Source organism: Chlorocebus sabaeus, chromosome 20 (assembly GCF_047675955.1).
Source record: "Chlorocebus sabaeus isolate Y175 chromosome 20, mChlSab1.0.hap1, whole genome shotgun sequence".
Taxonomy (NCBI): Eukaryota; Metazoa; Chordata; class Mammalia; order Primates; family Cercopithecidae; genus Chlorocebus; species Chlorocebus sabaeus.
This window is the reverse complement of record NC_132923.1, coordinates 100,616,710-100,640,778: the sequence shown is the minus strand read 5'-3', so window position 1 is coordinate 100,640,778 and position 24,069 is coordinate 100,616,710. Positions and strand designations below refer to the sequence as shown.

The window sequence follows — 24,069 nt, the reverse complement described above, 5'->3', positions numbered from 1 at the left end:
ATAAACAATAAGAAGGGAGAGGCTGGGTGCAGTGGGTCACTCCTGTAATCCCAGCACTTTGAGAGGCTGTGGCAGGCGGATCATGAGGTTGGGAGATTGAGACCATCCTGGCTAACACGGTGAAACCCTGTCTCTACTAAAAATACAAAAAATTAGCTGGGTGTGGTGGCGGGTGCCTGTAGTCCCAGCTACTCCGGAGGCTGAGGCAGGGGAACCACTTGAACCTGGAAAGTGAAGGTTGCAGTGAGCCAAGATCGTGCCATTGCACTCCAGCCTGGGCAACAGAGTGAGACTCTGTCTCAAAAAAAAAAAAAAAAAAAAAAAAAAAAAGGGGGAGAAAAAAATTACACTTGCAGAGTTAACTCTATTTTAACAAACAGAACTATTTTTTTTTTTGAGACAGGGACTCACTTTGTCACCCAGGCCGGACTGCAGTGGCACGATCTTGCCTCCCTGCCACTTCAGCCCCCCAGCTCACGTGATCCTCCTGTCTTAGCCCCCCAAGTAGCTGGGACCATAGGTGTGAGCCATGGTGCCCAGCGGATTTTTTTTTCTTTTTTTTTTTTGAGATGGAGTCTCACCCAGGCTGGAGTGCAATGGCGTGATCTTGGCTCACTGCAAGCTCTGCCTCCCAGGTTCATGCCATTCTCCTGCCTCAGCCTCCAGAGTAGCTGGGACTACAGGCGCCCACCACCATGCCTGGCTAATTTTTTTGTATTTTTAGTGGAGACGGGGTTTCACCATGTTAGCCAGGATGGTCTGGATCTCCTGACCTCGTGATCCGCCCACCTTGGCCTCCCAAAGTGCTAGGATTATAGGCGTGAGCCACTGCGCCCAGCCTGCCTGGCTAATTTTTATATTTTTTTTGTAGAGATGGGGTTTCGCCATGTTGGCCAGGCTCAAACTCCTGAGCTCAAGTGATCTGCCTGCCTCGGGCTCCCATAGTGCTGGGATTACAGGCATGAGCCACCATGCTCAGCTACAAACAGAACTACTTTTGAGCAGTGCAGCAAACCTTCCAGGTGAGTCATATTACCCCCATTTTATAGACGAGAAAGCTAAAATAGAAAGTGAAGTGACTTGCCCAAAGAGAGCAGTAAGAGGCAGGGCCAGGATTCAAAACCAAGGGTGACTCCAATTTCCACCCATACTCCTTGATTCTCTGCTTACTTTCCATGCAGCTGCAGGCCTTGAGCTGTAAAAACCTCATATGGCCACTTTCTACATGAGGCAGCTCAGAGGTTAAGATGCCTCCTCAAGGTCAGCCAGCTGGTAAGGGGCAGAGCTGAGGATTCAAACTCCTGTGATTCTGACTTTGGAGCCCGAGCCTTATCCACATGCTGGACTAGAAAGAAGGATGGGGCTGGGGCAGGGGGATCCAGCTGGCATTTAAGTTTGAGGGTCTTTTATGTGACTGAAAACACACTACACTTATTCCTTCTCCTGGGTTTGTGTACTCTGTATAGAGGTTTCGGTCACTCACAGATTAAATCTCATAAAGATTGTAGCAGTTAATCAGTTTTACTGGATCTTGGCTTCCCTATCTGTAAAATAAGAGATGAGCTTGAAGATCTCTTCAACTCTAATATTCTAAAGTTTATATTAGTGATATAATCAAGAATAAGCATCTTAGGCTGGGCGTGGGAGCTCACGCCTGTAATCCCAGCGCTTTGGGAGGCCGAGGCAGGTGGATCACTTGAGGTCAGGAGTTCAAGACCAGCCTGGCCAACATGGTGAAACCCTGTCTCTACTAAAAATACAAAAAATTAGCCGGGCATTGTGGTGTGTGCCCGTAATCCCAGCTACTCAGGAGGCTGAGGCGGGAGAATTGCTTGAACCCAGGAGGTGGAGGTTGCAGTGAGCCGAGATCATGCCACTGCACTCCAGCCTGGGCAACAGAGCAAGACTCCATCTCAATAAACAAATAAATAAATTTTAATAATTCTAATACAGACTTATTATTAGAAAAGCCTTTTTTTTTTTTTTTTTTTTTTTTAAAATTTTAGATGGAGTCTTGCTGTGTTCCCCAGGATGGAATGCAGTGGTGTAATCACAGCTCACTGCAACCTCGACGTCCCAGGTTCAGGTGATCCTCCCACCTCAGCCTCCTGAGTAGCTGAGACTACAGGTGTGTGCCACCATGCTCAGCAAATTTTTTATAGAGACAGGGTTTTACCATGTTACCCAGGATGGTCTCAAACTCCTGGGCTCAAGTAGTTGGCCTGCCTGGGCTTCCTAAAGTGCTAGGATTGCAGGTATGAGCCACTGCACCTGGCCAGGAAAGGCTTTTCTCTCTTTTTTTTTTTTTTTTTTCTGTTTTTGAGATGGCGTCTCACTCTTTTGCCCAGGCTGGAGTACAGTGGCACGATCTCGGCTCACTGCAACCTCCGCCTCCTGGGTTCAAGAGGTTCTCCTGCCTCAGCCTCCCAAGTAGTTGGGACTACAGGCGTACACCACCATGCCCAGCTAATTTTTATATTTTTAGTAGAGACAGGGTTTCACCATGTTGGCCAGGATGGTCTTGATCTCTTGACCTTGTGATCCGCCCGCCTCAGACTCCCAAAGTGCTGGGATTACAGGCGTGAGCCACTGCGCCCAACTGAAAGCCTTTTCCTTATAATGAATTTTATCTTGTGGGAACTGGGAAATCAATATGGCTGTTTATGTTACTACCAATCCATAAAATAATACCCAAATATGCAGCCCTGATAACAATATGACACAGAATTTTTAATATTTCAAAATTGTTATTTTAAATTTAATGAAAAACTTAATCTTATCTCTACTTTCATATTTTTTATTTTAATCAGTGACAGAGATCTTAATTTATATTGATGTTATTATTGCTTCATCCATAGCAAATACAATTCTTCATGAGAGTTAAAAATAAGGCTGGGCACTGTGGCTCACGCCTGTAATCCCAGCACTTTGGGAGGCTGAGGCGGGTGGATTGCCTGAGGTCAGGAGTTCGAGACCAGTCTGGCCAACATGGTGAAACCCTGTCTCTACTAAAAATACAAAAAAATTAGCCAGATATGGTGGTGTGCACCTGTAATCCCAGCTACTCAGGAGGCTGAGGCAGGGGAATTGCTTGAACCAGGGAGGTGAACGTTGCAGTGAGCCAAAATGGTGCCACTGCACTCCAGCCTGGGTGACAAAGCGAGACTCCATCTCAAAAAACAAAAAACAAAACAAAAAACAACAACAACAAAAAGAAAAATTTGGCATCAGAATTGAAATCTATTTATCTTCCTTTGTCCATGGAAGGGAAATACAATAAGGCACTAAATATAATGAATTTCTTCCCCTTTTTTAAAATTTTATTTTGCCCAGGTACAAAACTCAAAAGTCTCAAAAGCGTACACATAATGGAAAGTCAGTCTCTCTCCTTCTCCTGTCCTCCATATAGTTCCCCACTCCCGGAAGGCAACACTGTGACCAGTTTCTTGCATATGCTTCCAGAAGCACTCTCTCTATATGTACAAACAAATACATATATGTTACATATGCTGTTTCAGTTAATCCTCCCAACAAAATTAGGTATTATAATTTTCATTTTTCAGATGAAGAAACTAAGACTTAAGAGAAGTTATTTGCCCAAGGTCATGGGGCTAGTCCTATAGTTGGGATTCATTTTCTTAATTAAACACTTTTTTTTTTTTTATTTTGGCCGGGCATGATGGCTCACGCCTGTAATCCCAGCACTTTGGGAGGCTGAGGCGGGCGGATCACCTGAGGTCAGGAGTTTGAGACTAGCCTGGCTAACATGGTGAAATCCCATCTCTACTAAAAATACAAAAATTAGCTGGGCATGGTGGCAGGTGCCTGTAATCTCAGCTGCCTGGGAGGCTGAGGCAGGAGTATAGCTTGAACCTGGGAGGTAGAGGTTGCAGTGAGCCGAGATCGTGCCACTGCATTCCAGACAGAGTGAGACTCTGTATCAAAAACAAAACATTTTATTTTAAGGATAGAGTCTAACTATATTGCCCAGGATGGTCTTGAACTCCTGGGCTCAAGTGATCTTCCTGCCTCAATATCCCAAGTAGTTCGGACTATAGGCACTCACCACTGTGCCCAGCTCTGGAGTTGAGATTCAAAGAGAAAGGTGAAGCTGGGTGCAGCGGCTCACACTTGTAATCCCAGCAATTTGAGAGGCCAAGGCAGGCAGATTACTACAGCCCAGGAGTTCAAGACCATCCTGGGCAACATACCAAGATTCTGTCTCCACAAAAAATACAAAAATTAACCAGGCGTGGTGGCATGCTCCTGTAGTCCCAGTTGAGTAACTGGGTGGACTGAGAGGACTAAGAGGCTGAGGTGGAAGGTCACTTGAGCCCAGGAGGTTGAGGCTGCAGTGAGCCATGATTGTGCCACCATATTCCAGTCTGGGCGACAAAATGATAACCTGTCTCAAAAAAAAAAAAAAAGAGAAACACGTCTGGCTCCAGAGCCTGGGCTTGTTTTACCATATCATACCATCTTTCCCATATCAGTTGGTTAAATTGTGGCAAGAAACAAAGCCCTGTCCGAGAGAGACAGATTCAAAATTCAGAAGCTCAGATTTTTTTTTTTTTTTTTGGAAACATGGTCTCGCTCTGACACCTGGTCTGAATCATGGATCCACTATGGCTCACTGCAGCCGTCCTCCCATTTCAGCCTCCTGAGTAACTGGGACTATAGACGTGGACCACGATGCCTGGCTAATTTTTGTTTTTGTAGACGGGGTTTTACCATGTTGCCCAGGCTTCAGAAATGTGTTTTTATTTTATTTCTATTTCTTTTTTTTTTTTTTTTTTAGACAGGGTCTCAGCCCAGGCTGGAGCACAGTACCATGATTTTTTTTTTTTTTTTTTTTGAGATGGAGTCTTGCTCTGTCGCCCAGGCTAGAGTGCAGTGGTGCGATCTCGGCTCACTGCAACCTCTGCCTCCCAGGTTCAAGCGATTCTCCTGCCTTAGCCTCCCGAGTAGCTGGGATTAGACGCCTGGCTAATTTTTGTATTTTTAGTAGAGATGGGGTTTCACCGTGTTGGCCAGGCTGGTCTCAAACTCCTGACCACATGATCCACCCACCTCGGCCTCCCAAAGTGCTGGGATTACAGGCATGAGCCACTGCACCCAGCCTATTAGGATGATCTTGGCTCAGTGCAACCTTGACCTCCTGGGCTCCCAAATATCTGGGAATACAGATACGCACTACCATGCCCAGTTTATTTTGTATTTTTGGTAGAGATGGGGTTTGTCAGGTTGCCTAGGCTGGCTTCAAACTCCTGGGCTCAAGTGATCCATCCACCTTGGCCTCCCAAAGTGCTAGGATTACAGGCCTGAGCCACTGTGCCTGGCTAGAAAATGTGTTTTTAAAAGTTATGGTGTAGAACTGCCTGGCTATGTAGGCATGGCTGGAGGAGAGTGGCCCAGTTGGGAAGCGTGGCCCAGTTGGGAAGCATAGCCCACAAGAGTATGACGACCTGAGCCAGGATGGTGGTAATAGGGATGGAGAGGAAGGTGTGCCAGGGCACAGTGGCTCACACCTATAATCCTAGCACTTTGAGAGACTGAGGGAGGAGGATCACTTGAGCCCAAGAGTTAGAGACCAGCCTGGGAAATATAGTAAGACACTGTCTCAAAAAAAAAGGAAAAGAGGGTGTAGATATTGACAAGGCTGACTCTATGGGTCTTTTTTCTTTTTTGAGACGGATTCTCCCTCTGTTGCCCAAGCTGGAGTGCAGTGGTGCGATCCTGGCTCACTGCAACCTCCGCCTCCTGGGTTCACGTAATTCTCCTGCCTCAGCCTCCTGAGTAGCTGGGACTACAGGTGCTTGCCACCATGCCTGGCTCATTTTTGTATTTTTAGTAGAGACGGGGTTTTACCATGTTGGCCAGGCTGGTCTCGAACTCCTGACCTCAGGTGATCTGCCCCATCCTCCCAATATGCTGGGATTACAGGCGTGAGCCACTGTGCCCAGCCGACTCTATGGGTCTTAGAAGCAACTGGAGGAAGATCAGGGAAGGGGAATCAAAGGTGACATTCTGGTTCTGAGTCAAGTGAGTGGGAGAATGGTGGTGGTGCCCTCAAAAGAAATGAGAAAGTCAGGGTAGCCCTTGAACTGTGGAGATTAGTTTAGCTACAGACATCAAGTTGTAGACACTGGTGGGCATCCTGGTGGGAAGTTCCAGCAAGGTGCTGGAGATGTGAGTCTGGAGGGCAGGGGTGGGGCCAGGGTAGAGCAGAGGTTAGACTCAGGAGTCACAGGCAGAGGAGCTGGTAGACAAAGGGTGAGGAAGGAGATGCCTAATTAGCAGGAGGTGGCTAGAGACAGGAGGAAGGTTTGGAGACAGGTGGAGGGAGAAGAAGGAGTAAAAGGCATTGAGATGGGAGAGGGAAGGGAAGGGAAGCCCAGGATGGTACAGAGCCATGAAAGACCTGGAAGGGTGAGAGTTCCATGGAGTAGGGGCAGCCTCCTGACAGTGTCAGATGCTGGAGAGGTCAAGGAGAATAAAACTCAAGAAAAGGTTTTGCAGTTGAGATCAGGCTGGTGACTTGAGAGCATATTTCCTCTGGAGAATTAACAGAAGAAACAATATTTCAAAGAAACTCACAAGATAATCAGAAAATGGCAGCCTCACTGCCTTCCTTAGTCCATTTAAAAACTGCTGAGATGTATTATCAACATCTTTATCATTAGAGGGGCAAACCCTGAGGACATCACTAACTGGGCAAAATCTCCACCCTTGTCTGCCCTGATGACTACCAGCATTGTTTCTCTGGTACAGCAGCTCCTGAGTTTTCCCAGGGCTGCCCATTGACTTACTCGGATGTGCAGGTCTTGGAAGAAGATGAGGAGCGTCTGCCGGATCAGCTGGAACTCCCCTGCAGAGAGACCACCATATATCTGCCAAAGGCAAGCAGAAAGCAGATCTTCACTTTCAAAGAGGGATGAGTAGTACGCACAGGCAGGGCAGGTGGGTGCTCAGGGATGGGAGCCAGATAGGTAAGGAGAGCACTGGGCTGCTGGGCAGGGAGGGCAGCGGGGAGACCAGCAGTGCTCCCTCCCCACGGTGACAAAGCCTGTTACCCCACACCTGAGCAGGGGTAAGCTTCCTCTCTCCCATTCTCCTGGAGAGGCTGGAGAGGCTGTTCCCCAAGATTTAGCAGAACATCCACTACGAACTCCCTTTCAGAAAAGTGAGGAGAAAATGGCTATGCTCTGTATGATTGCTTTTCCAATTGTGAAGGCATCAGTAAGAGGACATAAGATGATGATCCCTATTATATTACCAAAATGGACACAGATAGCTTTTCAGAATGTTCTGGGAGAGTGGCAGGCTTTGCCATTCCTCATCCTGTTCTGTCTGTCATATAATCTACCTGTTCTTAACAGAGGGATGAGAAAAAGTACTAGGGCTGAGAGGCGAGACACTGATGGCGCTCTTACTTCTGTCAGCTGCCGGAAAGTCTCGTCCACTTGCTGCAGGATGGTTGGGGAGTCTTGGATGAATCCCTTGATGGTATCTAAATGATTGAAAGTGACCAGCAGCACATCCTTGGGTCGAGGACACAGCAATACTTGATATTTGAAAGCCATGGTCATCAGGTCATAGAGCTGCCAACCCACACACAAGCAAAAGAAATGGGATCATATCAAAATCAGGTGTGAGAATCTCCAAACAGTGATTCAGTCAAGCATTTACTGAAAACCAACTCTGGGCTTGCCATACAGCTCGGGTGACCGTCTCACTTATCACTCAAACCAAGACACTTCTGAAAGTCAAAGCGGGTGCTTTTAATAATTAAGCCAGGACAACATGAGTAAGCCAGCACATTCCTGGGCAAACCAGGATTTCTCGTCACCAGATGTGTATTGTTAATGGGATACATATGAAATAATATTGGCAGCAGTGGAGTCCCAAAGTGAGCACTGGACCTGGAGAAAGAAAATGCAAATTTAAGTACTCCCTTCCTCCTAACTTATTGTATAACCTTGGCCAAGTTTCTTAACTTCTTTGGGCCTGAGTTTTCTCATCTGTAAAAAAATACTCTCTAATTTTTCAATGTTGCAGAGGTGCTGAGAGCAATAAATGAGGCAATATGTGTGCAAGTGGCAAGTATAGAGTTCTACAGCTTTCTTTTTTTTTTTTTTTTTTTTTTTGGAGACAGAGTCTCGCTCTGTCGCCCAGGCTGGAGTGCAGTGGCCGGATCTCAGCTCACTGCAAGCTCCGCCTCCTGGGTTTACGCCATTCTCCTGAGTAGCTGGGACTACAGGCGCCCGCCACCTCAACCGGCTAGTTTTTTGTATTTTTTTTAGTAGAGATGGGGTTTCACCATGTTAGCCAGGATGGTCTTGATCTCCTGACCTCGTGAGCTGCCTGTCTCAGCCTCCCAAAGTGCTGGGATTACAGGCTTGAGCCACCGCGCCCGGCCAAGTTCTACAGCTTTCTAAGAATCATTTTAAATGATGAACTATGTGGATATCAACAATCCATCTCCACATAGGTGTGGTATGAGCATACACGAAAGATCAGAAGGGAGGAACAGTGAGTACCAAAGTGGTGAAGACAGGCTTCGTGGCACAAGTGGCCTTATATAGCCGTCGAGGCAGCTGCAGGATTTCAACTGGCTGAGGGCAGAGGAAAGGCATTCCAGTTGAGGGAAACAGTACATGTGAGGGCCTGGAGGCAGCAATGAGTATGTTATTTTTCTGGGAGAAAGAGGAGAATGGCCGGAGGATAGTTTGTGTTGGGGATGGCAGGTAATAAAGTTGGGTAAGTATGGCAAATAAAGATGGCAACCATAGAAACTGGGGACTGCAGGAATGGGGAGGGAGGGAGGGAGGAAGGGGTCGAGGGTTGAAAAACTAACTATTGGGTACTATGCTGACTACCTGACTGATGGGCTCAGTTGGACCCCAGACCTCAGGATCATGCAATATGCCCGCGTAACAAACCTGTGCATGTACCTCCTGAATATAAAATAAAAGCTGAGTTATTTAAAACAGAATCAAGTTTTTGGGGAGATACACAATATAATTTAGACTGGCTGTAGTAGAAGTTAGGGGGTTAAAGTTTGCTGAGCTGACATGATCAAAGTGGTGACTGAACGAGATCTGGCAACGATGAGTTGTGAGAGACGGGAGAGACTAGTTAGGGGGAGTAGCTAGCACCTGGTTCCTAAAAGGATTACAATAAATATCTACTGATTGCATGAATGAAAGAAATGTTGTTGGAGTAATCCAGACTTAAGGCCTGGAAAAAAGATAGTGGGAACAGAGAAGTCAGGGAAAGGAAGACCATGTGCTGTTTAGAAGGAAAAGCTGTCAGTAGGTGGTGACTGCCTAGATTTGAGGGATGATGATCAGGGTGGTCCAGAAGGACTGCAGCCTTTTCAGCCTAGTGTGGGTGGGGAGGGATGATGCTATTGATGGAGGAAAGGACATCTGGGGGATGTGGGAGTGGAGGAGCCAAGGGAGAAGATGGACAGTTAACTTAAGGACATGTCTGGGCAGGATTGAAACTATAAACAACTACCATCTGAGTGTCGTGCCAAGCACGTGTATATATATTACCTCATTTGATCCCATTTATTCTTCACAAGAACTCTACGAGGTAGGTATTAGCCCAGTTTAAAAATGAAGAAACTTGCCTAATTTCACATTGCTGGTAAGTGCAGAATGATATTTGACCTCAAGACTATCAGATTCTAAGGCACTTGCCAGGACCCTGCTACACAATCCCATTTCTCCTACATGCAGTCAAACATTTCCACTTAGAAGGTGGCATACAACCAGAATAGCTGGCCAGGAGCGGTGGCTCATGCCTGTCATTCCAGCACTTTGGGAGGCCGAGGCAGGTGGATCACCTGAGGTCAGGAGTTTGAGTCCAGCCTGGCCAACATGGTGAAACCCCATCTCTACTAAAAATACAAAAATTAGCCAGGCATGGTAGTGTGTGCCTATAATCCCAGCTACTAGGGAGGCTGAGGCAAGAGAATTGTTTGAACCTGGGAGGCAAAGGTTGCAGCAAGCCGAGTTGGTGCCACTGCACTCTAGCCTGGGTGACAGAGTGAGATTCTGTCTCAAAATAAATAAATAAATAAAAATAAAACCACCCCCAGAAAACAGGAATAGCCTGGTGTGTGTGCATGGGGGTTGGCAAAGTATAATACTGGAGATACATATTTGAGACTCTGCCATCATGATCAAACATTAAGTGCTCGTATATAGGAAACCATGCTAGAAATAAAGGATAAAAACAGGTGCAAGAGGAAGGAATGACAGTTCAGAGTAATTCAGTAAATTGGGTCTCACAGCTAGTAACTGGTAGAGCTAAGGCTTAAACTCATGGTTTTTGATTCTAAGTTCTGTGTCCTTCCTCTATGGACATTTAAACTTCCTCTTCTTTTCTTTTTTTTTATTTTGGACATAGGCGTCTCACTCTGTTACCCAGGCTGGAGTACAGTGGCATGAACACAGTTCACTGAAGCCTCAACCTCCTCTGCTCAAGCTATCCTCCCGTCTCAGCCTCCTGAGCAGCTGGGACTACAGCTGTGTGCCACTGTGCCCAGCTAGTTCTTCTTTTAGTAGAGATGAGGTCTCACTAGGGTTTTTTCTAATATGTTAGAAAATATTAGAGATGGTTTTTTGCTATGTTGCCCAGGCTGGTCTTGAACTCCTAGGTTCAAGTGATTCTTCCACCTGTGCCTCTCAAAGTGCTGGGATTACAGGTGTGAGCTACTGTGCTCAGTCTCTGAACTTTTTTAAAGGCAGAGAGAGAAAAGCAAGCAGAACTGAAAAGATAATTGATATTATTGAACAGCTATATGCCAGGCCTAGGTATGTTCTCATTTAATCCTCCCAATAACTGATGAAGTAGCATTTATTTTCCCCATTTCACAGATGAGAAAATGGAGGCTCAGAGTTAAAGTAACTTTTTTTTTTTTTTTTAGACAGAGTTTCGCTCTTTTTGCCCAGGCTGGAGTGCAATGGCGCGATCTCGGCTCACTGCAACATCCGCCTCCCAGGTTCAAGCAATTCTCCTGCCTCAGTCTCCCAAGTAGCTGGGATTACAGGCGCGTGCCGCCTGGCCCGGCTAATTTTTTGCATTTTTAGTAGAGACGGGGTTTCACCATGTTGGCCAGGATGGTCTCGATCTCTTGACCTTGTGATCTGCCCGCCTCGGCCTCCCAAAGTGCTGGGATTACAGGCGTGAGCAGTGATTGGCCGAATTAAAGTGTGCCTGGCCGAATTAAAGTAACTTTCCAAAGGTAAATGGCAAGAGGTAAGAGGGCACAGTTAAAGGCAGTCTGTCTCCCTGAGTCTTCTAAGTACCAGTAATAAGTGAGTGCTGACTCTGCAAATCTAACTTCCACCATCAGTCATCATGATTTTTAAAATTTTTCTTTCTCTCTCTCTCTTTTTTTAGAGACAGGGTCTTGCTATGTTGTTAAGGCTGGTCTTGAACTCCTGGGCTGAAGCAATCCTCCTGCCTTGGCCTCCCAAAGTGCTGGGATTACAGGCATATGCCATTGCACTGACCTTTAAAAATTTTTTTGTAGAGATCTGGTCTTGCTAGGTTGTCCAAGCTGGTGTTAAACTCCTGGCCTCAATCCCGAAGCACTGATATTAGAGCCGCAAGACACTGTGCCTGGTAGTTCTTTCACATGATGGAGGAAGTTGTAAAGGAATTATAATTATATTTTACATTAACTAAAGACCAAACTTTAAAGATTTCATTAGTTTCCCCCTAACATCCTATTTCTGTTCTGAAAAACCATCCAGGACACCACATTCCATTCCACTGTCCTGTGTCCTTGGGCTCCTCTCGGCTGTGAGTTTCTCTGACTCTCCTTGATTTTGGTGACCTTGACAGTTTTGAGTACTGGTCATGTATTTTCTAAGCATGACCCACAAACAGTATTCGTGTGATGTTTTTCTTTTTTTTTTTTTTTTTGAGACGGAGTCTCGCTCTGCCGCCCAGGCTGGAGTGCAGTGGCCGGATCTCAGCTCACTGCAAGCTCTGCCTCCCGGGTTCACACCATTCTCCTGCCTCAGCCTCCTGAGTAGCTGGGACTACAGGCGCCCGCCACCACGCCCGGCTAATTTTTTGTATTTTTTAGTAGAGACGGGGTTTCACCGTGTCAGCCAGGATGGTCTCAATCTCCTGACCTCGTGATCCGCCCGTCTCGGTCTCCCAAAGTGCTGGGATTACAGGCTTGAGCCACTGCGCCCGGCCTCGTGTGATGTTTTTCTTATGGTTAGCCTGGGGTTTGGAGTTTCGGGGAGGAAGACCACAGAGGTGAAGTGCCATTTTCATCACATCATGGCAGGGTACATACTGGCAACGTGACTCATCACTGTGGACGTTACCTTGACCATCTGGTTGGGGTAGTTTATCAAGTTTCTCTACTGTAAAGCTAATTATTTCATCCCTCCTTTCCATACTGTACTCTTTGAAGTGCAGCCCCCACCTAAGGAGGGGGAGTTACACTCTCCCTCCCTGAGGACAGAGTATCTACGTAAATCATTTGGAATTCTTCTAAACAGACTTGTCTGTCCTCTGCCATTTATTCATGTGGAATTATTATTATTATTATTATTCAGAGGTAGATATATTCTTGAAGGAATTATTATTTAAAAAATCACAGCATTCCAATACTTTGTTTCCCAAAGAAATAGGTATGTTCACATTATGAGTAAAGACTGCTTTTGAACTTGTTCTAAAAAATATCTGGTTTCTACAATGCAGAGCTGAGATTTGTGAAGAATGAGGCAGAATTCAAGTTTTAGGGTTGAGTGCTTTTTAAAAATTTTTTATTTATTTTATTTATTTATTTTTGAGATGAAGTCCTACTCTGTCGCCCAGGCTAGAGTGTAGCAGTGTGATCTCGTCTCACTGTAACCTCCGCCTCCTGAGTTCAAGTGATTCTCCTGCCTCAGCCTCCTGAGTAGCTGGGATTACAGGCGCATGCCACCACACCCAGCTAATTTTTGTATTTTTAGTAGAGATGGGTTTTCACCATGTTGGCCAGACTGGTCTCAAACTCTTGACATCAAGTGATCCGCCTGTCTCGGCCTCTCAAAGTGCTAGGATTACAGGTGTGAGCCACCACGCCCAGTCAGGGTTGAGTGCTTTTACTGTGTTAAGACATGTATTCCTGGGGTTCATAAATATGGGCATGAAAGCCAGCACTCTTGTCTGGGTGCAGTGGCTCACACCTGTAATCCTAGCACTTTGGGAGACTGAGGCAGGAGGATTGCTTGAGCCTGGGAGTTTGAGACCAGCCTTGGCAACAAAGTGAGACCCCATCTCTACAAAAATTTAAAAATTAGCCAGTGTGGCTGGGCCGGGAGGTGGAGGTTGTGGTGAGCCGAGATCGCGCCATTGTACTCCAGTCTGGGCAACAAGAGTGAAACTCCATCTCAAAAAAAAAAAAAAAAAGAAAAAAAAAAAAATTAGCTAGTGTGATGGCATGTGCCTGTAGTCCCAGCTACTTGGGAGTCTGAGGCAGGAGAATTGCCGGAGCCTGGGAAATCAAGGCCACAGTGAGCTATGATTGTGCCACTGCACTCCAGCCTGGACAACAGAGTGAGACCCTGTCTCAAAAACAAAACAAAACAAAACAAATCAAACAAATAAAACCCAGCACTCTCTTTGGGCAGGTGGAACGACATAAACAACAGAGGGGTTGTTGTGGATGATTTCTGAGGTCTTTCCCACTCTGAAACTCAACAACTACTAGTATTTACACATGCCTGTTTCTTGCAAGGAACCACTGCATACATCATCTCACGTGACCCCAGTCTATGATCATCCACAAAAGGTACAAAAAATGCAATCAAGATGACAAAGGCAGCTGTCTGCTCACCTTATCCATGCTGGCCTGGTTCAGTTTCATAATGGAGGCATGAGCCAGGCGCTCATAGACAGTCCTCAGGGCCTTCTTGGAGTAGAGCTCTTGAGGCTTGAATAATTCCTCCATAAACTTTCTATTGAACATGGTGGAGATGATGTCATTCAGAACTGCAGAGACAAGAGAGAACACAGCTGAGCAAAATACTGAAGCAAGCCTATCCCAAACTGCTCTTTGTGTATGAGTACAGGAGCCGAGCACGTACAGTACAGATTGGGGATGCTGTGTGCTTGGTGAGATCAGCTCCCTGAGGGGACCACACAGATGTCCCGGTAGAAAGCAGGGCTCTGAGAGTGCTTTATGACACCATTTCAGGGCAGACATAAATGACGACAAGGCACCAATGTGTTGTGCTTCAGAGATTATAAACTCCTTATGTAAATATTATCTCACTTGATGATAAGAGGAATATTTCTTTCTTTAAAAAGGATTACTGGCTGGGTGTGGTGGCTCACGCCTATAATCCCAGAGCTTTGGGAGGCCAAGGCTGGAGGATCACTTGAGGCCAGGAGTTTGAGACCAGCCTGGGCAACACAGTTAGGCCCTGCCTCTACAAAAAATTGAAAGCAATTAGCTGGGTGTGGTGGCGGGCCTGGAAGCTGAAGCAGGAGGATTGCTTGAGCCCAGGAATTCAATACTGCAGTGAGCTCTGATTGTGCCATTGTACTCCAACCTAGGCCACATAAGGAGAGCCTGTCTAAAAAATAAAAATAAAAATTCATCTAATTTTTAAAAGCAAATCTAAATATTTTTACTTAAAATTAAATATTATAAAAATGGGGCCAACCATGGTAATTGACTCTGAATAACATCTGATGCAAACAGACAAGTCTGCCCACTGGTTAGAGACGAAAACACTTGCAGTGTTGCTATAAGACATGTACTTTGAATAGCACCATTTTTGAATGCCTTAATTTCCACATTTGATCCATAATCTTGATACTACAGTGTAGTGCTACATCTCACACTGCTGTTCAAATGGAAAATTTCCCTCTGGTGAGAAAGAAGTGTACAAACCAAAGTGTCTATAGTTTTAGGTCTTCATTCATCTAGATATTTTGCACTACTGAATGAAATATCACTAGTTAAGGGCCAGGAAAACCCTCAGGTATGAGAAATAGGAACAGATACGGTTGAACATAGATTATCCTTAATTAAAACAGTTATCCTGGCCTAAATGTGAGCATATGTGGATACCGAGAACATACACTTATAGAAATTCAAATTTGAAAGAAAACTGGGTTACTTAAAATAATTATACAAAATAACTTATTAAACATGAGCAGTTATTATTGAAATATGGAAATTCCTCCTTCTTTTGTTGAACACAAAGGACACTCCAGATGATTGCCTGTGGCCATATCTCTTTAGAGCAGAGGCAAGGGAGAGCAGTGAAATTATTATTTTAGGTACTCTCTACCTGTAAGTAATTGACAGAAGTACGCTGAGGGCTCAGGCCAGCATTTTAAAGCATTTCAACACATTTTACGGGGGAAGGGGGAGCTGAGGGCTGGTTGTACTTAAATGGAAGAGCTACAGAGAGAGGGGAGAGGGGATACATTCCCAACATACACCCCCCCAGTGACACAAATGAACTGACCGTGGCTCCATACAGAAATGCTAAACTCACACTTGACCTTTAGATTTTACTCTAGACTTGATCCTATTACTCAGTGAGGGAGAACCAAATCGATTACCAACACAGGGTGTCCCTGACATCTGACAATTTCAAACCATCCCAGCTTGCCCTTAATGTGCCCTAACATTTCCCCACTGTGGACAGCTCGGAGAGACATAGAACTCTGTCAGGTTTGCCTCATGCCTGACCACTTCCCTTGGACTGAAACAAGAAAGAACCTGCAATAAACTGGGTTTTCTAACCTTTTTCTTACCATAGCCTACATAAAATGCAGCATTTGCAAGGAAACAGGCACAACTGAAAAGCTATACATAAGTCCTCAAAACAGAGAATATGAAGAATTTTCCACAGATTTATGTAAGCCAGGGAGGAGGAGTGCCGAAGAAGAATTCAAGTTAAAGCATCACATCAGCTCTGGCTAGCTTAATGCTTACAAAGAGCTACTATTCACCTAGGTGCTGACTCATTTCTCTGGGGTCTTTGAGCCCTTATTAGGAGCTCCGAAAAGAGCTTAGACCCAGATAAATCAGTTCTGGACGAAAGAATACCCCAAGGTGATTGTTAGCTACTCGGGCAAAGTGAAAAGCAAATTGAAGTCTTTCCCTGTGGAAAGTGAAGCGCTCTGGAGCACCATTGCTCCTGGCGCAAGAGCACGCAGACAGTTTAACTGCTGGGAAGAGATCGCAGGGTCTGTCCTTGTGGGCAGAACAGTGAGTACAAATGCCCCCAAAGAGGAAATGGCAGTTTAATGGTTGGGCCAGGACACCTAGGGCTCCCTCTTCTCGTTTCATTCTTTGGAAATAAGATAGAGGCACACGTTAACGTGTTTTTGTCTTACAATTTGCTTCACCCAGCCCTTGGTTGAGGCAGACCTATTAGGTACCAGACACTGAAATAAACACCATAGGCACAAAGAGGAAGGAGATGTTATCCTGGCCCTAGAGAAGCAGCACATCATCTTTAAGTTAAACCTGAGGAATAGTTTTTTAAAAAAAATTAATGTATTTTTTATTTTTTTTCCTTCATCCTAACATCCCCGAATAAATAGTTTTAATCAGACCCACCCACCAGTCTAAGTGTTGGTTTTTGGCATGCAAATGAGTTCTGCATACTTTTCACGAGGCTGGAATATACTAGGAGCCAAATTTCATCAGGAAGAGGCTAAGGCAGGGGAGGGAAGGGATCTTTCACAGGAGCTTCAGAAAGTTGGTAATTGGGTTCTCAACATAGCAAGCTTCGTCTTGGGTTCGGATTATGAAGCCAGTTTCTGTTCATTATTTTTGAACACTTATGTTAAAATAAATTTCAATGATTCAATTATGTATATGAAAAGCTCTCAAAATCCACACTTCATATCTGAAATTCTGCCATGCATCAAGGGAAGGATGGGTCAAAAATTGCTCAAGGAGAGGTGTCAAAGGATGGTTGTGAAATATAATAAAAGTGTATCAAGCACTTCAATTGGGCTTTTTTTTGAGCCTGGTCTGATGAAGTAATTATCTTGATGAAAGCAATCAAGTTTTTACCAATTACCTCTGCTCTAAATTGACTTGTTTATGGGAATATGAAATTTGGAGCCAAGAATTTAGAGAGAGGCTAGGAAACCCCTCCTGAATAGTTACCATGTTTGAATCCTTTCTATGTCCCAGGCACTGGGCTTAGAACTTTATATGCACTATCTCATTTAAACTCCAAGACAACTCTGAATTATTATCCTCATTCCTTTTTTTTTTTTTCCCTGCCAGACCACTTATCGTTTTATATTATCCTCATTCTATTAAAGAGGGAAACTGAATCGGAGAGTTTAAAGTGCAAGGCCACACAGCTGGTGATGGAGCTGAAATTAAAATGAGGTCTGTTTGATCTAATGCCTGTGCTTTTAAATATTATTATTATTATTATTTTTGAAGTGGAGTCTCGCTCTGTCGCCCAGGCTGGAGTGCAGTGGCATGATCTCGGCTTACTGCAACTTCTGCCTCCCAGGTTCAAGTGATTCTCCTGCCTCAGCCTCCCAAGTAGCTGGGATTATAAGCGCCCGCCACCACGCCCGGCTAATTTTTGTGTTTTTAGTAGAGACGGGGTTTCACCATGTTGGCCAGGCTGGTCTCAAACTCCTGACCTCAAGTGATCCTCCTGCCTCGGATTCCCAAAGTGCTGGGAATCACTTTGGGAATGAGTCACTCACCTGGCCTGTTAAATATATATGTTATCTTCTCAGCATACTTGGTGTGGTGAGAGCATTTAAAATATTGAGGAGGATGACTGATGATAGGCACACACCACACCCAAATGTCAAATGACAGAAGGTACCTGAGATATTTAAAGGCTGAGAAAGTCTAAGGCTTTATTCTGAGGAGTTGACAACTTTTTCAGGTTTGCTGCTTATAGTAGGTAAGGGGAAACTGAAGCTTTTGCATGATGAGGCCACACTGCATGCATGATGTCATGCCTTCTGCCCACAGTCCTGGCAGCCATGCAGTTACATGCTTCAATTTTTCTTGGTTGCTCTGTGAGCTTAGGAGAATGGCTCAGGGAGAGTCACTCATGTTGAAGCACAATTCTTTGGTTACATGACACTTTAACAAAGTTGTTTTAAGGACTATCAAATAGGATGACGTACCCAAAAGTATAGCTATTGCCCCAGCTGTCCCTGCAAAGTTTGGAACTGAGAAAAGGAGACAGATCCCTCAGGTACAGTATGGCTTTTTGGTCAGAGTTTGCTTAGTTTCCATCTTACGTGCTGTATTTATTCCTCTTAAGTAAAAGATTCAAATGTATAACCAATATCTCAGCTAAAGACAAACTCATGCCTATTTTCTTACTTTGACTTTGAAATGTTTCAAGCAGTCCCACTTTAAGCCCTGCTGATAAAGGCCTGAGTGAACCTGTGGATGCACACTGAACACATGCAGCCCAGAGATAGCATACCTCGTTTTCTGTCCACCTCTGTCCATTCATCTACATGAAGCATACAAAAAGAAAACACCAGTTCATGAAGCAAGAACATTATTTTCGAGGAGGTTTTAAACATACCAATTCCAATGATCTTATCTATGAAACTTTACTTTTCATGTTGGCATTTAATGTCTACTGTGAACACACTGCCTTCTATTTGAAACCTTTAAAAGGATGATGGATAACAACACATTTCAAAAAAGCCCAAGAAAGGCTATGTCTTACGGAGAGTGGCCTAAGAAGAGAGTAAACGGAGGAGGATTAGTTATCCTGTGGTTCATCTTGAAAGGCCTAGGAAGCCGCGCTCTCTAATGCTACAAGAATACATATCATCAGTAGCAGGCTTTTAAAGATGCTAGCCTCCATGAGGAAGAATAATTCCAAGAACAGGCAGAGAAAAGAGTTTCTTTGTGTACAATCTGAGGTTTCTTTTCTTCTTCTTCTTCTTCTTTTTTTTTTTTTTATTAATGTAAGATTTCCCTTTCTAGAGGACAGATGGAACTGCTCAAATTAGAAAACTTGAAATGTGAATTAAAAGGAAAATGTCAGCATTTGTTTCTGTTTTACTTTATATATATATATATAGATGCATGATTTCCATGTAGAAAGAAGGGAATAATGATGGGACCACTATGAAGACAGCTTCTGAGGACAAAGGCAGTTGGGGAGATCCCAAGAGGAGACCAAATAAGGAAAAATGCAGTTGGCTAGAGAAATTGGTGAGAATCAAGACTCTACTGGTTGAAACCTGGTTCTACTTACTGGCTACATAAACTTCAAGCAACTTGTTTAACCTCAGTTTCATTTGTAAAATAGGGATCATAATAGTACCTACCTCACAGGCCTATTGTGGGGATAAATGCATAACACACATCAAATGCTTAACAGAACCTTCAAGTTCTGTTTCCTCTACTGAGGGACATTAGACAATACCCATAAAGGATGGAAGATGACTTTTTTTCTTTCCTTAATTTTTGGTGGGGATTTCAATCTAGAAGAACCACCCCCAGATGCAAAAGTTCTATACACATCTGTATTTTTTAAACATTTTGGCCAGGCACAGTGGCTCATGCCTGTAATCCCAGAACTTTGGGAGGCCAAGGTGGGTGGATCACCTGAGGTCAGGAGTTCCGAGACCAGCCTGGCCAACATGGTGAAACCCCATCTCTACAAAAAATACAAAAATTAGCCGGGTGTGGTGGTGCATGCCTGTAGTACCAGCTACTTGGGAGGCTGAAGCAGGAGGATTGCTTGAACCCAGGAGGTGAAGGTTGCAGTGAGTGGAGATTGCGCCACTGCACTCCAGCCTGGGCGACAGAGCAACACTCCGTCTCAAAAAACAAAAACAAAAACAAACAAACAAACAAAAACCCCAAAACCATTTTGTAATTCATAGTTTCTTTTGGAAACATTTGCCACTAGATTGTGGTATGAGGGGTGATTTCTGAAGTTATAATCAAAGCATATACATGGCTTCAATACATAATACCAACAGCTCCCAAGAGAGCAGTCTGAAAGCATGCCCAGTGCCATATCCTAACCGGCTGCAAAGTGTGTTCATTACAAGATCACACTCCTCTGGGAAAATTCACCATCTTCCCCCACCAAGAGTCATGGGCTTTTGAAAAGACAATATTGGGAGAGCAGCACCAAGAGTTTGGTAGATACTGTTTTCTTTGGCACAATGTCCACATCTATCTTTCTGTGGCATTTATTTTTTATCTGTTTATTTTGAGAGGGAGACTTGCTTTGTTGCCCAGGCTGGAGTACAGTGGCGTGATATCGGCTCCCTGCAACCTCTACCTCCCAGGTTCAAGGGATTCTCCTGCCTCCGCCTCCTGAGTAGCTGGGATTACAGGCATCCGTCACCACGACCGGGTAGTTTTCATATTTTTGGTGGAGATGGGTTTTCACCATGTTGGCCAGGTTGGTCTCGAACTCCTGACCTCAGGTGATCCCCCCCACCTCGGGGTCCAAATATAGGTGTGAATATAGCTGGGAATATAGGTGTGAGCCACTGCGCCTGGCCTCTGCAGCATTTATTTAACTGGTTGTCTAGTGGCACAGACTTGTGGGAATTCAAGGAGGTGGCGTTTTAATCTCCTTGCAGGTGTGTTTGGGAATAGTGGTGCTGCAAGGGGGTCATCTCTGAAGGGCAGTGACTCTCGCTGATAAAATTGAACTGGCAGATGCTCCGGAAGGCAAGCAGGCTGAGCGCCAGCAGGGGTCTCTGTAGTGCTGTGTGCTCCCCCACTCCTTTCTTCCTGAGAATCCAGAGAAGAGAAACACCTTCTTTTTCTATTATTTCTCCAGATGACTTATTTGTGACAACTCCACTTTAGTTCTATTTTGAGTGGGGCAGGCCCATGGCTATTCAGAGCTAGTCGTTAAACTGGAACTAGAAAAATAAAACCAGAGTCTCATTGCCCTTTGGTTGCTCCTGCTACACTGCGATTGACCTGTCTTGGAAAAATCACTTTGTGGCCACATGTCTCAGTTTCCTCTCCTGTAAAATGAGGAATTTAAGCAAAATATAATAAGGTCTTATTTATCAATATTTTTAAGAGGCAAAGGTAGCTTTTTTTATTCTCGCCATTGCTTAAAACAGGAGACTACATTCAATATGCAACACTCAATAGTTGCCCCATAGAGAGAGCACTTCCTTTCTGTTGAATGCTAAACTAGAGGCTGCATTGTAGGGGAAGCTGCAACATCTGCCTTGGCCTTGTGGGAACAGGGAAGGTCTCCAGGAGACCAATTAGTCACACAAGATAATGAAAACATCTAGAAGAAATATGATTTCCATTCAAAGCTTCGAAGAGGACTAGTTTACCAAGTCTAGTGTTTTATAGGCTCATGTGTACAGGGATCTGTTACAGGGGCTCCCGCTCCTGCATCCACACCAACTTTAAATGGTGGAATTGGTGGAAGACATGAGTGTTTCTCAGCCCTTTGAATCCTATGCTCTCTACCCTGTTTTCTCACTCTATCTTCTACAGATCTCCAGCCGCCAACTACTTTGTCGTTTCTTTGATAAAATCAGTGGGTATATTGATACATATTTTTCAGACTCCTCCCTCTCCTCCTGACCTACCAACCCCACAAAGAGTCCCCAAGGTATGGCAGCAGAGTATAGTGGTGGTTAAGGGGACATTGGCTCAGTATGAGCTTTGGAGCCTGATGCCTTGGGCTCAAATCCTTTACTTTTCCTCTTACCAGCCATGTAACTCTGGGCAAATTAGTCTTAGTTTCTCCATCGGTAAAATGGGGATAGTAATATTACGTATGTGTTACAATAGTTGGGAGGATTAAGGTTTTTAAGAGAAGCCCTTGGTACAAAGTAAGTGCTTGATTTTTCATTGTTTTATTGTTGATTGTTATCACTGGATCAGTTACTGGAGTGGACTCATCAGTAGCCCTACCTCCAGTCAATGTCCAGAAGGGCTGCATCAGGCTCCATACAGTATCTCACATAGTGTTTGACACTCAGTCAAAATCTGTGGAATGAATGAGTGTGCGAATGTAAATTACTAAAGATGGCCGAAACTCTCTAAAATCATATTTAGCAAAACCAGAATAAAGGCTATAACTCCTAAAGGTAAAGCTGTCCCCTAGTATTCAGAGGGCCTTGCCCAGACCTCCTGTTGAAAGATACCTATTACTCATTGTGTTAAACATAATAAATACATTATTTCGTTCAACCCTTACAACTTTGCTTTAAGGTATATATATTATTATCATTTTATGGAGAAACAGGTTTATAGAGGTTACACCTGAAGGTCGTGTAATTAGTTAAACGGTAAAGCTGGAATTGGGACCCAGGTCTGTAAGACTCCAGAGAGTATGTTCTTAATTGCTAATTTACACTATCTTCCAAGATGCAGACTACCTACCAGTCTGAGGACTCCAGCATGTCACCTCATTGGTGCCACTAGCCTGAATGAAATCCGATCACACAGGCACCAAGGAAAACAGAACCCTCTCACAGAAAAGATGACAATGCTATATAAAACTGCCAATTTAGATAATCAGTTCAACAAACATTTATTGATCACTAATTTATTCTGGTCTAGGAATTATGGTAGGTGCTGGAGTACAAAGATGAATAAGACAATCAAGCAGGAGATAGACATATACACAGATCATTTCAGTAGAGTATGGCCAGTGATAAGCTAGCAAGGAGCAGGCATGGGGTGCTGTGGGAGCACAGGGTGCTATGAGAGCATGCGCAGGCCCTTTCTGCGTATGGGGAGGCTTCCTGAAGGAGATGATTCTTAAGCCGAATAATGCAAGATCGAAGGGGAAGAATGTAGGGATGGGAATTACTAGCACAGAAACACGAACAAACATGGTTTAAGTGGAGATCTATGAGCCATTTGGTATTACTGGGAAACAGGAGGCAGGCAGTGGTAGAAGAAGGGACTGCAGAGGAAGACAGAAATCAGATCAGGAAGGGCCCTGAAATGGCCTGTGCAAGGACTTGGTCTTAACCCAGATGGCAGTGGAAAGTTGACAAAGGGATTTAGGCAGGGGCAAGTATGGACAGATACGCATTTTAGAAAACTCACTGGCGGCAATGTACAGAATGAATGGGGGGGTATGTTATAGGGAGTTATTTTTAGCTTTTATGCATGGACTTGGACTCAGTCACATACACACAATAGTTAATATCTGAATATGGATGCTTAGCATCTGAATATGTATGTTGAACATCAGTTGAGCATACAAAGATTAATGGAGAGAATGTTTTAACTGGTGGCCATGTCAATTGCCTTTTCAACTTTTCCTCCTCTACTTTGAAATATAATATTTCCTTCATAATTAATCCTAGGAAATTTGGTATAAGCAAGTTGTTTGCCAAGAAGGGAGGAAAAGAGGAAAAAGAACAGAATGGCAGAGTGTTCTGAGTCGTCATTTTTCTGGGGATTAGTGTGGTGTCCATAGGAGCCAGATTTTGCATGTTCGAAGCTCTCATATTATTTTCACAATTGTATTCCCCTCCAACACTTGTGAGAGTTATAACTTTCTTATTTTTTTCATATTTTTCTATATTATTTTAGAATCCCAAATTTCTAGAAGTACTTCTGAGATGAGTAAGACCAATCATCCAGCTTATGTGGTAAGATACTACCATAAAGGAATGAAGAATCAGAACCTGGGCCGGTCGCGGTGGCTCATGCCTGTAATCTCAGTACTTCGGAAGGCCGATCACTTGAGTCCAGGAATTCGAGACCAGCCTGGGAAACATGGTGAAACCCATCTCTACTAAAAATACAAAAATTAGCTGGGCGTGGTGGTGCATGCCTGTAATCCCAGCTACTTGGGAGGCTGAGCCACGAGAATCGCTGGAACCCAGGAGGCAGAGGTTGCAGTGAGCCGAGATCGTGCCACACACTCCAGCCTGGGCGACAGAGCGAAACTCTGTCTCAAAAAAAAAAAAAAAAAAAAAAAAAAAAAAATCAGAACCTGTTCCTTGGGAGTAAAGAGGACGCTTGGTCTAGCAAGGGGTATGATACCAGATGGTGGGCAGCTGGGACTCCTACATTTGGAAGGGACTGATTGACAAGAGAGA

The 24,069-nt window shown here is 44.4% G+C and overlaps 1 protein-coding gene across 2 annotated transcripts in view; it reads right to left on the bottom strand.

Annotated features, from left to right (window-relative positions):
• OSCP1 (organic solute carrier partner 1) overlaps positions 1-24,069 on the bottom strand; it is a 30,558-nt gene that overhangs the window by 6,000 nt on the left and 489 nt on the right. The window contains exons 2-5 of one of the 2 annotated variants that reach the window (XM_007979383.3): positions 18,471-18,500; positions 13,859-14,013; positions 7,434-7,601; positions 6,810-6,890 (exon numbers count right to left, since the gene is read on the bottom strand). In XM_007979383.3, coding sequence (XP_007977574.3) covers positions 6,810-6,890; positions 7,434-7,601; positions 13,859-14,013; positions 18,471-18,500 — 434 coding nt within the window. The remainder of the gene's footprint in view (positions 1-6,809; positions 6,891-7,433; positions 7,602-13,858; positions 14,014-18,470; positions 18,501-24,069) is intronic. The other variant, XM_007979384.3, reaches the window with a different exon arrangement.